General features: G+C 44.5%; 1 protein-coding gene and 1 non-coding gene across 2 annotated transcripts; one reads left to right on the top strand and one right to left on the bottom strand.

Annotated features, from left to right (window-relative positions):
* Window positions 1-4,927: 4,927 nt before the first annotated feature.
* On the bottom strand, window positions 4,928-11,245 carry jcadb (junctional cadherin 5 associated b). The gene is made up of 5 exons (XM_028427429.1): window positions 10,926-11,245; window positions 6,961-9,183; window positions 5,297-6,591; window positions 5,110-5,141; window positions 4,928-4,993 (listed from the first exon to the last, which is right to left on the bottom strand). Exons 1-5 carry the CDS (start codon window positions 11,243-11,245, stop codon window positions 4,928-4,930), a joined length of 3,936 nt encoding a protein of 1,311 aa, XP_028283230.1.
* A 1,580-nt stretch (window positions 11,246-12,825) lies between these two features.
* trnal-caa (transfer RNA leucine (anticodon CAA)) lies at window positions 12,826-12,936 on the top strand. The gene is made up of 2 exons: window positions 12,826-12,863; window positions 12,891-12,936. It is a non-coding gene; the product is annotated as a tRNA-Leu (tRNA).
* The last annotated feature ends 5,147 nt before the right edge of the window (window positions 12,937-18,083 follow it).

Genomic DNA, 18,083 nt, shown 5'->3' on the forward strand with positions numbered 1-18,083 from the left:
GAACAATATTTGATTCATTTCATACCAAACAGAAGAAAGCAGCATCCTTAAGAATGCAGCAAAGAGTTCTGAGAATTGGTAGTTTGGAGTGTTGTGTCATAGTAAGAAGGTCCACTACACAGCTATTGTTCTCATCGAACCTTTTAGGACAAATGTGTTCTAAAAGGCTTGATTGTCTTTGTCTGCTTTGTTAGTTGTCTGCTGCAGGTGAGTTGGTTCTTCAAGCAAAAACATGGAAAAGTCATCTACAGATGAATCATCCTGCTTGTCTGCTACTGTGACTTCAGCGTGCAGAACCAGGACGAGGCAGCTAGTTCATTCAGAGGTTTGTAGTCTTTCAAAACAGTATTCATATTTGTGTTTTTTTATGTTGAAGTTTACAACTACAAATTATTTATTATGTGAGAATATGTTCAGAATCTTGCAAGAGGTTCATATTCTTCATGAGTGATTGTTAAATGTAAATGTGATGAATATCAATGAATTACATCCCTTCCCTGTTGATACATTAGTTACTACACTGACCTCTTGTGGTCAAACACACACACACACTCAAAGCTCCACTGTGTTTCCAAACACATTTACATGTTGAAATAGCCTGATATTGATGTTTGATGCGACTTCGAGTGGAAACAAATGTATAAAACTTCCCCTAAAACTGATTGATTAGTCACAGCTCTTTGAATCCTGCAGTGGTAAAACTCGCCACCTTACAAATTCAGATCACTGTGCTCTGCATGTGCTGAAACTGCTGTTCGTCTGCTCTGAGCATATTTCGTCTTTGGGTCTGCAGAGGTGTCCAGCTGAGCATGCTCACTGTATTATAGTCTCTTGCACTCATCATGTTTCCTGTACAGACTTATGTTCAGAATATTCACTTGTGTAATCACGGTGTATCTAGGTATGTGAAATATTACTCATAAAGGCTGTTGGTTACAGGCTACATATTCTGATATTGTGTATTTCAGGTTCAGCCCTGCAGAACTCGCTTCCTTGATGGAATATGTGTCGACCATGAACCCGATCTCCAAGGCACTCAACATACTGCAGACAGAAGTGGACGTCCACATGGGACGGCTGGTGCCCACGATCACCCTCCTAGTGATAGGTAGTAAAAAATACTGCTTAGATGTATAAGGATCAATAAAGCATCACATAAGAGAGAGTGCTAATCTGACTTCTTGCTCTCTTTTTAGAAAAAGATGGCACGCAGAGGAATTTGAAGAGGATGGACGCTCTCCAAGCCTCAGAGAGCATGCTGGGAGGTTTTTACAAGGTTCAGCTCCAGTATTGTCTTTGCCAACGCTTTGATCCAGCAAGTGGAGCTCAGTGTGACAGTCTGGCAGGGTAATTGGGCTGAAACTGCCAGTACATGAGCGTACATGTGTGGAAAGACACGCACATACACGTAAGTGTTCTCTTTCCATTCTCAAAGAAGCCTTGAAAAACATGGCACCTTGCTTTGTTTATATCATCTCCACTATCTTCCACAGCCTTTCTAACAATAATAACAATGATGTACCAGTCAGCAGATATTTTTGTTAATCAAACGATCATAAATCAATAAAATTAAATCAGATAAATTCACAGATCCATTGCCTTGTGTTTACCTTGGTGCCTGAAGGGCTCAGTCTCTTGGAAATACTCGAAAAAAATTGATCACACACACACTTTTCATGCAAAGAGTTTATTTATGAATCAGACTGCAGTATCATACAACAGTAGCACAATCATATGACTATGGATTATGCTCATATTTATAGATACAAAGATAAAGGCATGTCTTAAAGGAAAGAAAATGAATGAGTTCTCTTTTGATTTACTCTAAAAATAGCTTTTAAATACTTGGCATAGTTTTGTAAATTAAATTATGAAACAATGTTTTGCCCACTGTGGTTTTTTTTTAACTATTGGAGTACCAAATGCAAATATACTTTATGAAAAACATTTTTTTTCCTCCTCTCTCTCTTGCATTTCATGCAAGGAAGAAAAAAAGATGTCCGTGAGTACAAAAAGCACTTAAATCTCATATGAAAATAGAAAATATTACAAGTGTGCATAATTACTTCATGTTGCACGTAACCTGCAGTACAAAAAGTCAAATGACACTATGTTCAAGTGTACCCGACATGCCAATTATTGAGGGGGGGAGGAGGGTGTGTGTGTGTGTGTGTGTGTACTGAAACAGCTGTTTAAATGTTGTTTAAAAGGGGCAGTTTACACACAAGACCGAGCCGAGGCCCGTCGGTCTTCAACATGAATTGAAAATGAGATGTGTTGGTAATCATGGGCGCGCCAGCTTCTCCTCCCTGTGACGCTGACTATTATGGTCTTGTCTTGAAACACTGAATCTCATCCTGTACCTTTTATTTATTTCGTTTTTTTTCACCATAATAATGATAATAATAATAATTATTATGCTTTATGTATTATTTGATGTTCACAGTTTTGATTCAATGTTCCTACAGATAAACCGTGTGAAGAGCAGAAACTACCCACAATGCTACTGTAACTCTCCAGCCAGAGGGACGGTGGAGCAGTAAGTTGAAAAAACAAAAAAAGTATGAACAGTGCTTAGTACGTTAATATTTGGCATTTCCTGGAGTATAATGTAATGCACATGTAATAAGGCGACATGATTTTTTTTTTCTTCCAAATTTACAAGAAATGTCTGAAATACAGAGACAAAGTTCTGAGTTGATCAAATGCTACAGCTGCAAAATGCTACATAACAACTGAGTGATGGATGGTAAAAACAGTCCTACAGATTTGTTGTCCGTACTTTACACCAATGCAGCAGTGCTATTGTGAAAAAAAACACATTTTATATCCACAAGCTCAATCATTATAGATTAAAATGTCTCCTTTTTTTCTTTTGCAAATGTGTTTTTTTAAGCCTAAATTAGCACACTGCATTGAATCCTTTAGTGCAATAAGTGTTGGTGACAGGCAGCAGAACAACTTACACAAAATGAACACACTGTGGAGTAAACAGAGGAAGAAAGGAGAGGGGGAGTGAGGAGGAAGGAGAAGTGGGAGGGAGGAAGGGAAAGAAAAAATCCCCAATTTTATTTCTAAACATGTTTCCGAGGAACCAACAACAGAACAATACGTACATGGTCTGAACTGGAAGACATACAAAGACAGAAATAAGACACAGGTCGAGTCCGACCACCAACACAGGCAATACAGCTGAGATGGAAATCACAAGGAGCGTCCAACATTGACTCTGTAAGCGTATGAACAATAAAAAATAATAATAATAAAAAGCACTATCAAATAGGAAATCATGGCACAATCAAAAAGCTCCCATCATGTCTCGCTCTCGCAGTGATGAACCCTATCGCTCACTGACACCGGGCCGTGTGATCAAGGCACACCGCAGGGCCATCCCGTCTTATATCACTCTGTTAGATTCGTTTTTTTTTTTAAAGCACTAGAAAATTATGTATACTCTCAATATGATACTATACACACATATGATACTTTCAGCTTGATATAAGTGTGGAGAAATAAAAATTTCATGGTTAAATACAAAATTTCTCTTAAAATATTTAAAATATACTTTTATTTTGTACATTATGCAAACTGATTAACAATTCGATGATAACAAAAATAAATATTCCATGAAATGTCGTCTCTTTGCGGTACAGATGTATCAACATAGGTACTATATATCATGAAGTAAAAGCACCACCCCCACCCAGCCAACCCCCCAAAACCCACCCTGTTAAGCGCCCACATACCCTGACGTGACTCCATTTCCCTGTAACATGATCTGAATGTTCACATTAAGACTCCTGACAATGGTTCCTACAGGTAGTTCCACTACACCACTGAGCTGTTTGTACAACAATATTGCTCTACATAGCTTTTTTTTTTTAATTATTTTATTTTATTTCATTTTTTTAAAGTTCTAAATCCCTATATCCATCATCAATGTTTATCAAATTAGCTGAACTCTTCAACTCAGTCTGTGCCTTTATTGCTTCCTGAAATTACCTGGAAATGGGAGCTATACATTGGACTGATCCAGGGGGGACTAATCAAAGACTTTAAGAAAGGAAAGGCAACTCTCCCTCTCCAGTGTAGAACCAATAATGTAATGTATTATACTTGTAATAGGTCACTGAACTATCATGTCATGTGGTATAGAGTCACTCTTCATTGAAGAGCTTTACAGGATTTGATGATTGCGGAGTGTACAAAAGCGATGACAGAGGGCACAACGTCATTAAATTTAAAAATAAAGAAAAGAAGAAAGGCTGAATTTATCTCATCTGAAAATCAAAACAGTTCTTTAGCCAAAGACAGTGATGCCCAGTTCTAAAAACAGCTGTCGCCTCAGCACTATCAGATACGCAGTTTGTTTTGGTGTAGTTTAAACGCAACAGAACAGGCTTGTGACGATAACCCCTCTACGACTACGTTAGGCTAAAACACTTACATTCATATCCTCAACAGCTCGCCCGTAAACAAGCAGATTCGTTCAAGAATTCGCTGTGGAGAGGAGTTCTAGTATGCACGAAAGGATTGCATAATGTCTGCCAATGAGAAAAAAGCATAGGGAGGATAGACTGGAAAGGAGAAGCCGCTACAAGAAGACTAACTAGTAGAAATCCTAGAAGAAGGATGGACTTGGGGATGGAGGACCAGGATGGGTGAGGGTGGGGTGGGGGTGGGGGGGGTCAGTGGGAAGTCAGTTTGGAAAGGCTGGGGAGGGAATCGGGGTGGAAAGTTGCCCCCCCCCCTACAAGTTAAAGGGGCACCTCCCTTTGGCAGTGGAACAGCACTCTTAGTAGTCAACGCAGCGCCGAGGGTGAGGGTGTACACAATGCTCTTGTCGGACAAGAAGGCCATTTCAGTGTCAAGATGAGATGAAGGCATTCTAGTAGGCAGCCAGGTCACAGTGTTGGAGCTAATAACCTCAGATGGAGATGATGGACGCAGTTCTTTCTACACTGTCTCCCCCTCGGCTGGGGTCACGGGGATTCTGGGATGTGAAGGAGACAAATATTCAATCAGAATTTGAAGTGGTGAGGTGATCACAGTGTTCAGGTAACATTTAGACCTGTTCATTTCAGTGATGCTTATAATAGATATTCTGACCCTCTTCCTCCTTCTTTGGGCACTGACACCACCTTGTGGAGATGGAGATTTTTACATCAAGGCCCATTTAGGAGTGTTTATGCTCTCGTGCGCACCCTTATTTACACCAGACTACATACACTTTGGTCAGAACCCACAAGGATTTTTTTTAATATAGCACACACATCCTCCTATTGTCTCATCTTACCTGAGAGAGATGACTCCTCCTCCTTGGTTTGCAACACTGTCTCCTCAGAGACCTGCTGTGAATGGGTGACCTCTTGATTGTTCTCGTTGTCATTTTGAGGATCAGGTTGGAGCTCCTCTGCTTGTTCTTCCTTGCCCTCCCCCTCTGCCTCTGCCTCCGCCTCCCCCTCCCCAGAGTCAGTACTCCTGATGCTCAGACGCCTCATGCGATACATAACGTCCACGTCTCTCATCCGGGCCAGGTGCTCGACCGCTACCCGACCTGGAGAAATAGCCAGCTTGTTCTGCAACGCTTCCATTCGGTTGGAGGGGCCTCTGCTCCTCCTCTCCCCCTCCAAGCTAAGAGATAGTCTGCGGTCAAGGTTTGGGGGAACTGAAAGTGGCAGTCTGTCTGGCGGAAACTCCGGTAACACTGGATGGTCTCGCCCCAGATGAGTCCGTAGACCAACTCTATGCTCTGGGACAGCAAATGGCTTCTTGTCTTTTTCCTGCTTGTCGTCAGTCGAAGTGTTGTCCTGTCCCTCACTAATGCCAACACCTGTTTCCACCTCCTCCTTCTCTTCTAGTTCTACTTCCTTAGTTACGTTTTCATTAACACGCTCTTCCTCTGTGTCTTGGGGGTCGGTAGGCAGATGTGTTGCTGATGTTGTGGAGTCAGAGGAGATGTCCTCAGTGTCTCCGTTTGCCTGTAAGCTCTCAGCAGGATTATCTGTCCTCGAGTTTTCTGCCTGAGCACTGTCTACTTTGTCCTCCTCTCCCACACTGTCCTGTGTCAACGAATGCTGCTCCATTGTTTCAGCACTTGTACCAGACCCTGACTGATTTACACTAGAGTCGTTCTGCTCCTCTCTTTTTGTATCATCTGCCGGACTTTCTAATGCAGCATGTTGTGGTGGACTGCCATTTTGATTGGCCGAGCTGTCTGAGCTGTTCTCCTCGTGAAGTGGAGGCAGTGGACCCTGTCTCATCTGATTCTCAAGCTCTCTTTTACATATGGGGCACTCCTCCTCTGAGTCAGCACTGAGATCTCGAAGGGGGTCTCCGTCATTAGGTCTAGAATGGCCAGTGGACGCTTTGTTGACATCCGTTGAGTCTCTAGACTGACGCAAAGCCTGGCATATGTCCTCGTAATCAGGAGGACTAGTGAGTGTAGAGGCATCCTGCATGGGCTGTCTGTCTGCCCACGGCACCTCCGCTGCTGTTGTGGTTTGCGCTGTTGGACTGAAGTCACAAAGTGGTGTCTCTATAGGCTCGTCTGGCAGGTCCAGTTTTATCGTCCTGCCATCGTTGCTCCTCCTGCGCGAAAGATGCGCGACAACCCTGTATTCTCTGAATCCTGTCTCCCGAGGTGGGACTGGGAGCTCCTCTCTCAGCTGCTTGCTAAAGGTTACTGACTTTGTTGCAGGCCTGGAGAAAGCGCTCTTCACTTCCCTGTATTCTGGGTCAACAGACCAGCTTACTGCACTGCGCCTAAGGCTGCTTGGCTTGTTGAGAGGTTCTGATGTCAGTCGGATTTTGATACGTTCAGGGATTTGAACAGAACCATTTGGGACTTTATTGCTGGCAGTGCCTAGCTCCAAGATGTCCTTGTAGGCCTCATTAAGGTCCTCTATGCACTTGTCAACACTGGGCTGTTTGCTGTTCTGCTGCTGCTGCTGTTGTTGCTGCTGCTGCTGCTGCTGATCCTGGACCTCTTTTTTGATGTTCTCCAGCTCTTTGACAGCATCCCATGTTCGCTGGCTAGCTGGTTTCAGGAGGAACTGTTCAAACGCCTCTTGCCCGCTGTTTGCTGCTGGTTTGGTCTCCTCCACATTTCCTGAGAGTGGTACTGCTGGCTGCTGAGCTGTGCTCTTGTTCAGCTGGTTGGAGAAGGTGGAGGTCAAGGAGAAGGCGCTGTTGCTTGACAGTTTTAGGCTCTTCACTCCCTTTATAGGAAAACTGAAGGCAGTGCCGACTACACTGCCACCATCAGGAGCAACTTCAGTGCCAGGAGGAACAGGGTCTTGTTGTGCTTCCTTGTTTTCAGGGTCAGGTTTTTGGGCCTCTGGGCTAGTTTGTGTCTCCTGGTCTCGATACTGGTTTGCAGGCCAGGATCCCGACAGCTTCAGCTCCTTGTAGTGATTTATCTTAGGGGGTCTACAGGGTAACTTTTTAAATATTTTGCTGCTCGCTCTACTGCTTGTTTTGCTGCTCGCTATGCTACCAGTTAGTGCTTGCAGCTCAGCTTCAGCTGAAGATGTGCTTTGGAGACTTTGGTTTGTTAAGTGGCCGGTTTTGTTGTCACTAGGACTGTCCGCTGGGTCCGGTGATTTCTCATTGTTATTATTCTGATCTCGGATTGTTCCAGTGAGCTGTGGAGTTACAGGGACTGACACCAAACAAAAAATTGTTTCACTAAGTCTCTTTTTTAGGTTTTTGGATTTGTCTTTTTCTGGTGGTTCAGGAGTTTGTTCCACCTTTTTGACTTCAGTCACAGTTTCAGAGACACCCTGGTCAGCCGGCTTGCATGGGGGTGGTGGTGGTTTACCCAGAATAGATGAAGGAAAAAACTGACTACGGCTTTGTTCTGGAGCTACACTGTCACTCTTTTTAATTCCCCTGTTACACCATCGATTACTGCTGTCATTGTCACTAAGAGCTGTTTTGCGGGTTTCAGTAGTGAGAGCTGGCCCCTGCTGGGGAGGAAAGGCACTATCATGTGTAGATTGTCCTAAAATCTTAGCGGACGGAACCTCTTTGTTGATGTTACGGATCTTGTCTAAGTCAGTGAGAGAATTTCCGCCGGGCCCTCCTGAGATTTGCTTCACCCTTAGGTCTTCAGTGGGTATTTGACGGCCATGACTTGGTTGTTCCTCGTGTCCAGACTGTACCTGCTTTCTATAGGATGCAGCACGATCTTGGTAGTGTTCTAGCCACGAGCTTGAACTTGTCTGTCTGGTGAGCCACCTTCCAGGATCTGAGCTGGGCATTTGCAAAGCTTCAGCCCTCCATCTTAAGTTTGCCATTTCATTGCGGTTCATTGAAAGTGATCTTGGGGGCAGGGCTCTTTTATAAGATGGGGGCGGGATGTAGCCAGGAGGCTCCATTCCAGAGATGGCAGAATGTTGTGCGAAATAGTCATGTCTCAGCTCCCCGACCCTTTGATAATAGATTGACCTGTCTTTCTGTTTGGCACCCTGCTCTATAGCAAGCATTTCTGCGCTACCCCTAGTCTGCTGGTGAATCTCATATGACGGAGGCTTTAAAGGCCTGCTGAACCTGGGCTTTGGTAAAAGTGCAACATGGCTGCTTGGCCCAACATTCCTACCCCACCGGTCCCTGCCACCACCATAGATGTACCTACTATATGGTCCAGAGAAGAGAGTGCTGTTTAACCTCTGTCTATCAGGTAGGCTTGGCCTTGATGGAATCAGCTCTCTGCAGTCAGTTCCATCAGGTGATAAGACTCTTGGGAGAGACTGAGACTTTGCTTTAGTTCTAGGGTGAAAAAAACCCTCAGGCGTCCTCAGGCGGTAATGGCCCTGAGCCCACCTTTCCCCGTCCCCGTCCGACAGCTGCCTACCCAGGCCCACAGCAGGCCTCCACTCCTCCGTACCAAGGCTCTGGCACTTCCTCTCCCCAGTCACCCGTAGCTGACCTGGGCCTGCATCCGGGTCCCTTAACCAAGAAATGTCCTCCCATAGCTGCTGCGCTTGCCTCTCTGCCCTGTATTCCTCTGCTGATAGCAAAGCCTGTGGCCTCCATGCTCCAGCAGAGGCCCTCAGCTCTCTGCCATCAGCATAGTCCAGAAGAATGCTGAAGTCCTGGCCTCGCCTCCGCCAGTAGGAAACATCCCTCTCATCATGGCTCAGCGGCTCCGAATACGTCAAACTGGGAACGTCGTAGAACCTAAAAAGACGCAAAAGTTCAGAGTGAGTGAAGTGGACCAAATCTAGGTTGACTCTTACAAACAAAGACCGCCTGACACACAGTTTCCAAAAACAAAAAACTCGACTATGATGATATGATATTCTAGATCACTGTAAAAAAATTAACATGTCTGTGCCAGTCCTAAGCATGTGTTTTGGCTTTGGCAGTATTGGCTTTCCAACACAACTTAATCAAGAAGAGCCAGCACATATGAGACAGAAGTGCTGAAGTCAGCGGCTCCAAAGTCCCTTGAAGACACCATGAAATTGTGATGCCACTGCAATATGATCTGCATATTAAATTGTGCTGACCTTATCTTGGAAACTGGTCATCTGGACAGCCACTGTGGATCTTAAAGAGGGTCTAAGCAAAAGCATCCCATTACCTGATCTGACGGGACTCACAGACATTTATATGCTTTTATGTACAGTAGGGAAACCAACACGATCTAATCAATACATACAATTATAATAATAATATACCATCAGAAGAAGCAGCCTGTAAAATATATAACATCTAAAGCCTTAACATTTTTTTATTTTTTTATTTTAAATGCTTGATGAAACTAATATAAAATGGCAACTGTGTGACGAGTGACTGTTGGCAGGCTCACAACAGCGGTTCCACTACAGTGTGATAAAGCAGTGCTGCCTGGAGATAATTTTAGTTATGGCTCCATATTTACCACTTCGCTTCAAGATGTAATGTAATGCTGTAGAGCGTGTTGCACTGCCAGAACAATTATTTAAGATCTAAAAACATAAAGCTTCACAAGGGGGCCTTTTGTACAATTACACTGTCATTTTAATAACAGCAGGCCTGGTATAGATGAGGAATATGCCCTAGTTGTCATTCATCTGCAAGCAAATCTTTTGGATAAAATGAATAGATTATGTCTTTTCCTTATAGATTTTATATGCAGAGAGCAGTCATAAAAATATCCAACCTCAAAAATGAGAAATGCATATTAAAATGTGTATATATATAGTCAAATGGATGATAAAAGAGAACTAAAGAAAAATTGGTGTATTAGATTCACCCTATTTAAGAGCTCCATCTAATATCTGCACTGCACTAAATCACTGTTAGTCATTGTGCTCATTCATTTGAGCTGCAAAGTCAATGGATCATCCTCAGCAGCATATGCTACTGTATGGCTGAGGGGAGCCGCGCTGTGCACACTTGCCCAGCAACATGCTTACATCACAGAGCACGTGCTGGGCGTGATTCTGTGTGCCAGTGTTTACAGTGGAGTGATTACGCGCCTGTCTTGAGGCATGTTCAGTCCTCCTCAGTTTGCTCACTGTCTAGTGCTGCTGTTTACATCTGCCTGCCTGGTCGGAGCCGTGGAGACGATACCAGCGCATGGGCGGGCTCCACAGAGACGCACACACACACACACACACACACAAGCCGTGTCTCTGCACAGGCATGTAAACGGCTAAAAAAAAAATCCAATGCAAAGGCACCTTTCATAATTCCTCATATCCCAGCATAAGATGTGTCAGTGGAGCTGCTGCAGCCAGTGTTCTGCAGCTCTGGAAGGAGGGGAAGGGAAGAGAAGGGAAAAAAAACCCTGCGCAGTGCAGACTCAGTTTTGCATGCAATACTGAAGGGCCCCAGTGAGAAGAGGGGGGAGGCAAAAAAGGGAAGGTAAGGGGTGTTAGGGGTGGGGGGGTGGTCACAAAAGAGAGGGAAAAGGAAAAAAAAAAAACACTCACCCGCTATCTGTGGCGAGAGAATCACCCAAGGGCTGAGCGTCACCTAGGATACCGATGCTGACTTCTTTTCTCCTTTGGATCCCGCTCTCGTTGTCTATGGCGGGGTAGCCCTTCACCAGCGCCTGCCTGCTGCTGTAGATGCCCGTGATAGACGCCCCCCGGTCGGCCTCATTCCCGTTCAGCGTCCCCCGGCCAGCCCTGTTGTCCACAAGTTCACGCTGGCAATCAGCAGGGCGCTTGTCATAAGGCGTGGCAGACGGAGGGCCGCTCTTGGGCAATTTATATCCGTGCGAAATGAGTAGGTCCTCCACACTGTACATGGTGGTGTCTCTTGCACTTTTGGGCAGGAGGGCAAAGGTGGGTGTGTTGCCTTATGCGCAGTGCTGCTGGTGGAAGCTGGAGCACGGTTGCTCAGCAGAGGCCATCACTAAGGGAGAGGACAGAGGAGGTGACATGGAACAGATTATTTCTGCAGGCGTCTCACCAAAACAAATGTTTGTCTTCCCCTTTTAAGATATTTTTTCAGCAGATGCTACACTGACAGCTCCATCAGTGCTAAATTAAACATGACCACGTCCTTAAGATAACATTTGTGCACTCATTATGGCATCACTGGGTGCAAAGGAAAGTTTTAAAGGGGCACACTGAAGAAGCGAAGTCTTTAGTCCAGAACTTCCCTTAGTTTCGTAAGCTGTGTGTGTGTGCAGCCACACCCTTTGTTCCTCACAAAGACACTTTAAACCCAATGTTAGTATTGTTCTGGTCCTACTAAACCACTGCCTCCGTAATGATTCGCCTCTCGCTGGAAGGTGAGATTTGACCTCAGCACAAGCAGGTGCTAGTTAGAATCATCAGTCATGACAATCACATATTGCTCTGCAGGCACTCGCAGCAGCATTTCTCACACATGCACAGATCTATGCATGCAACAGCCAATAGTACTAACACAAGAATCTTCTACTAGGATAAACCTTAGCAATTAAACACCTCACCTTCATTTGTGTGAGTTGCCAGTTTGTGGAAATGTGCATAGACTTCAAACGGTGTTAAAGAATTAACTAAAATGTGCAGTGAATGTGAACATGACGTCATGTAAACGTTTCATTTTCACATCGTATTTTGGAACAAACCAAAACTTCACCAAGCAGGTGTTTCGGATTTTATATAAATTGAATCTGAAACTGGAAATTGATTGTGAAATGGTAGGAAATAGTCTGTGGCCCTCACAGAGTCTCTCACTAAGAGTCATCACGTTGTTTGTGAGGTCTTATGTCAGGATGCAAGACAAAGAAAAACATCAAATCCTTGTGATCGATGAGTAAAAACAAAGAGATTTGTTCCTGAAAGTTGTTCAGTGACCCCACTGGTGATCCATCACATTACCTGTTTGCTCTAGTCGTCTATAAACCTTAACAAGTCGGACAAAAATGATGTTTTCTGAATGCTTGAACAGAACATTGTTATGTTTCATTTGCTGCACTGTTAGTGTTTCCATGTGAATGCACAACCAGGCCTGCCTGTCGGACCTATTAATGAGTGGCTGTAACGGTCTGTCCTGCCTGGAGATGACAGTCGATGGCTTATAAAGCAGTAACGCAGTGATCAAAGGTTTGGTGCACATTAGCATTTTGGCTAATCATGTTTGGACCTGAATAGCGGCGGCTTGCTCTTCATTTTTCCACTATGAAGGAGTCACTTAAAGGACAAGCACGGACGCTAAAGGTAGAATAGACTCACATACCACCACTCGGGGTGATACTTTGCCAGAATCACAATAAATTGTGGAACAGATACGTCATGTGACAACTTAACTTCTTAAAGTCACTGTTTTGTAGTCTTTTGTAGGCATTTATTGAGTTCACTGCTCTTTTCTATGCAACATACTGCTGTTGTTTGCAGTGTCAGGATGGCCGAGTGGTCTAAGGCGCCAGACTCAAGGATAACCTCCTTCTGCAGATGCGGGACTTCTGGTCTCCGAATGGAGGCGTGGGTTCAAATCCCACTTCTGACACATAACTTTAAAGAATTTTCCCCTCTTGGAAAGGAATTTAAATTCTAATAAAACCTTGAAAAGGTCATGTAATGTTATGTTTTTGGTGAACTAACTAATTATTTGCCATTTGATTTGACTATTTTCTTTATCAACAATATCACAGTGAGACAGATGTTAGCTTTAAAATGACTGAGATTATCAATACATGATCACAGTAGTCAGTTTTTCTATAAGCTGATAACTGTTCTGCGCAAACCAAGCGATCTGTCAGACTATTAGCTGATTGATTAGTCCATGTTTCAACACATCTGTTATTATATAGCGGATTGTTGCGCTCAGACGGTTCCTAAACCTCCCTCCTCTCCTCTTGACCTCAAGGTGACCTTAACGTTTCTCACTCCATAACTTTGTCCACTTTGCAGTTAAAAGTCGCCCGTGGTGTGTGAGCTGATTTTTTTACAGTGTATAAATCACTCTTCAGATCCGGCCTGTAGCACGGAGATAATTAAGACCGTCCAGATGTAAAGCTCAGCAGAAAATCTCCACTTTAAGGAGCACGCTGTGAGTGAGTGACCACATTTTCAAGGACAACACATGTGAAAATAGAATTGATTCATGTCTTTGCGTTAACTTTACAGAGACAAGCCAAAGCTGGAGCCCAAAATAACATTTAAAAAAAAAAGAATGGAACATCAGAACCTCTGATGTTTAAGTCCTCCAACTATTCCTGGCTCTTCAAGTGGAGTGAACAGTTAAGGGTGGTGAATGCAGCAAAAAAAATCAACTCAGGGCTTCTTGAATTAGCCAAAGCCAGAAGACTGGTGTAGAAAAGTAGCTTCCTTTACCTCCGAGTTTTATCAGAGTGCACCAGACATACAGTGACTCTTTTTTTTTGACAAGGTCACAGCTTCAAAATGATTGCAGTGGAAATATGGCACATGGGCCCCTCCTTTTCTTTGCATAGCAACAACAAAACTATCACTAATAATCACATCACAGGCAAATTATTACATGTTACTGATGCGCTGAGAGACGTGGTCCCTCTGCTGCTCGGGTCATTTATCACATGATGAATGAAGGGATTTTTTTTTTGCTTGTATGGACAAACTTTCTTGTTGCAGCCTCCAAAAACAGAAGTTTCAAATAAGCTAAGTGAATTTTTTTTTTTTTACTTTTTATTTACTTTTATTTACCACCACTCTGTACACACCACCCCCCTCTCCCCCTTTGGTGGGAGCCCCCTCACCCCCACACCACCCCCTAAAAGAGTATACATCCAGGCCTGGAAGACTGCATGCACAGGTAGTGGCCACTGTAACACATCAGCACTAGCAGGCAGGCAGCACCACCCTAACTGCTAAGGGAGTGTACCTACATCTTACCTAGTGACAGGGAAAACAGAGCGCCACAGATCAGGCTGATCATTGAATGATCATTCAAATCACAAAGTTCAGCACGTTTTGTGCCAAGATTCCCTGGATCACTGACTGTATGAATGAATCATGATTTGAAATAGATCCGAGGTATCATAACACATAGTTATCAATAAAATACATCCCAGTGAAGACAGATGGAAACAGTATGCATTATAGATACAGCATGACCTGTTCCAGCCTATCTGTGCAGCCCTGCTGCTTGCTGCAGTCTTATATGGCACAGCCTACATGAAATTGACTGCTATGAAATGATTTTTAAAAAATCACACCCCCCACCCCCCTCCTCCTCCTCCTCCTCCCCAAATACCTGCTTCACCCAGTGCCGCAAGTCCAGCGCCTATATACCAGAAACCTCCACCTGCACGCACTCTTTAAGTTGAAAATGTAGTCAGCGGTCATGTTTTGACGAAAGCCGCTTTGGCCAAATCATAACCCCGCTGCATTTTTTATTTTTTTATCCGGGAGAAATGCACGCAGCAGTACAGCAGTGAGCGCACATCCCCGCCTCAGCAGCAGCGCGGCGGCGCTGATCTGTCGAAGGGCGAACATTTTGAGGTGTGTGCAAGTTGACGCGCACGGTTTTGCAGATGCGCCTTCACTGACTGTTTACCAAGACCCGCTGCCCTGCGCTACCATGGAGGCTGCGTGAGCACACACCAACTAAAAAAAAAAAAACCCAAAAAAGACACAGCAACCACTCCCTAGAAATCAGCCAGCGTTTGCACAGAGAGAGAGACACAGCATGCAGCAAAGGTGCCGTAACACCTGCGAATAAATGCTAAAAAATAACATGGAAAATAAGGGCGTAGCGGCTGAGAGAGGGAGAGAGAGAGAGGGAGAGAGAGGCGCATACCTGGAAGATGCTTGGCGCGGCCGTCGCAGTTCCCCTGCGCGCAGCTTCAGCTGCTGAGACTGAGAGCACTGCACAGAGCCCGAGCCTGAGCCGAGCATGCCTATTGGTAGGCAGAGACGCGCTGGTTGCTGGCTGCCTGGACTGGGCTCTCCTCACTACAGCTGAGGTGGGGTGGGCTCCTCACATGCAGGCAGCTACAGACAGGGATGTCAGAATGGTTTCTTCCAAACTCTTTCTCCCAACTTTCCCCTTTTCATAGCAACAGTCATTTTTTTTTACATTCAGTTTTGCATATGGACCTGAATGATAACCACACACACACAGCATCATGTAACATGTATATATATTCAACAGGAAGCCATGTTTCCTTTAAATAAAAAAAAACAACTCCCAGGTCTTCCATGAAATCCTCTTTGTACCCCCCCCCCTCTTTTTTTTTTTTTTTTTACAAGTTTCAGATGTGCGGTATGGTGGCGAGCAGCGCCGCACCCTTGGTGATGTTGATGACTCGTCACTGTGTGTGTGTCCCCCCACCTCCTCCCATCCAATGCCAAGACAGCTTGGCTTATTAAAAGTGCTGGGCTCAGGCCTTCCTGTGCCAACTGTGACATTCTGCACTCTGAGGGATCCCTCATCCGGCGGCGATGCACAGGTGTCACTGCACGGAAGCTTTAGGGGCCAAGGGGCCCCACTGGCTCCCGGCTCAATGGAAAATATTAGAACATCAAGAGCCAGTCAAGTGATCCTGAGTAGCCAAAATGCCTTGACCCAATACGGGCTGTATTCTAGGACACCTGGTTGTCAGACTGATGATAAATGATGCACCTGGCTGACACTGGCTCAAAGCTAAGCTGAGTGCTTCTGTTACTGCGGCCGATATTCATCCCAGATTTGTCCGGACCACATCTTAAACACACACACTTGAATGTGGAAGCTGCACATGGTTAGCTTATATTTGGTCCTTCAGTGCCAAGACACGTCCAAGTCAGCTGACACTCTGCTAAAACCAGCCACACTGTGCTTTCACACTATGTTCATGCATCAAACACACACACACACACACAGAGTACATCCAGCCGTATATGTTTCACCATGATTTAACGTGGAGACCAACAGAGTATGGAGCTTCTTCTTCTTCTTTTACTTCAGCTTCCCATTGCAGTTTTTCACCTGGTCTGTGGAACCCATGACCTTCGCGTCGTCAGGCTGCCTCCTCCATGCTGCTGCACAAACCACCTGACACAGCCTTAAACTGGAAATATGTGCCTGTGCACATGCAGGTGTGAAGTATGATCAGTGTAATATCAACTTACGTGTGTTAAAATCCTCTCAAATCACCGTGTATTTGCTGATTAATTTACATAAATCTTACTCACATAAAACCTAAAATGCTACTACTGTGTAAAGTACAGTTAGATTGTCACCACTGAGACGGTTCACCCAGTCAGCACCATTATCATGTAATCCCAGGTGTTAAAAGAGAGCATAGGCAATTGAAACAATCAGTGCTTATGTCGCTATGCGCCCTCTTCTGGCTGTGTCGGTGTAGTGCATGTAAGATCTGGGGTCGACCGAAATGGATAAGAAGCTTTTTCTTTTACATGAGTCACAGAACCGTCTGCAGAGCCTTCGCCTCCTTGGTCCATCCTGTGCCTAAAGTAATATATAATAGTTTGAGGTGTCAGACTGTTGGTTCTGGGGTTTTGTTGCCAGTGTTCCTGTTTTCTGACTGAATCCTCAGTTCCTTGGTTATTTTTGTATTTTCCGTGGTTATTTCCTGTTTTATTTTGAAAGTGCCGTTCTCCTTCGTGTCCTTGTTAGTTATGCTTCCTCTTGTGTTTCAGCTTGTTCCTTGTTGATTACCTGCTCCGCCCTAACGTGTCTCACCTGTGTCTTCTCGTCTCCCCCTCCCCCCTTCTTGCTGCGTTCCAGCCATTTTTTTAGTGGTTTACTGTGGTCTGTTCACTGGATTATTTCTTTGGGTTGGTTTGTTGTAAGGTTTTTTTTTGGACTCTTTTGTTTGCTCTTTGTCTTCTTTGTGTTTGTTGGATTTTTTTCTGTGGTTTGTTGAAGTTAACCCTTTGTTGGACTTTTCTCATCTTTGTTTGGATTTTGGTTGGATATTTAGAACTGCTCCTGACAATAATTCCAATATCGTATGTTTACATCATACTTAGCTCGCTGTGAAAGGACCCGTTCTGGGGCCTAGATTCTCATTTTCCCGACCATTGAAAGGGTTAAACCATCCAAACAATTACATGGAAGTGAGAGTTGTGATTCGTCCGTCAGACTCCACCTTCACTTGATGTGGCACCTCGATATTCTCTTCAAGATGCTTTTTTTATAATCGAGTCATTTGGCAGACGGAAACCGACTTTGCCATTTTCATAGCCGTCCTCTGAGCCCAGTGCACGCTACAGCGGGTGGCCTAACTCCTGTATCAGCTCTGCTCTACTTCACATGGCACCCTGACTTCAACTGAGTGAAAACCTTCATGTCTAATTCTCTGACTTCAGACCAGAAAACGCCACAAAAGAGAGAAGGTGAACTTTATGGCTGAACAGTGGACTTCCGTTCACACCTCTGGGACATTTAAACACTGAGATGTCGTCACCCTCCAGCTTTTTAGCCTTCATGTGATTCCATACGTTGACTGACTGTTGAGCTTTAATTGTCCTTACGCTGCAAGCAGCTGTTTCCAGGATGTGAATATCTCACTTCAGATTGAAGTCATTACACGTACAGGAGGTGTCGCTGCATGTTTCTCCCATCAGCGGTACAGCAGGAGGAAGAAGATGATGAAGGTTGTTGGCTTCAGAGTGGAGCCTTATGATTCATGGAGTTAGGAAACAGATGATTAGAAGCAGCAGGAAGAA

Source organism: Parambassis ranga, chromosome 17 (assembly GCF_900634625.1).
Source record: "Parambassis ranga chromosome 17, fParRan2.1, whole genome shotgun sequence".
Classification (NCBI taxonomy): domain Eukaryota; kingdom Metazoa; phylum Chordata; class Actinopteri; family Ambassidae; genus Parambassis; species Parambassis ranga.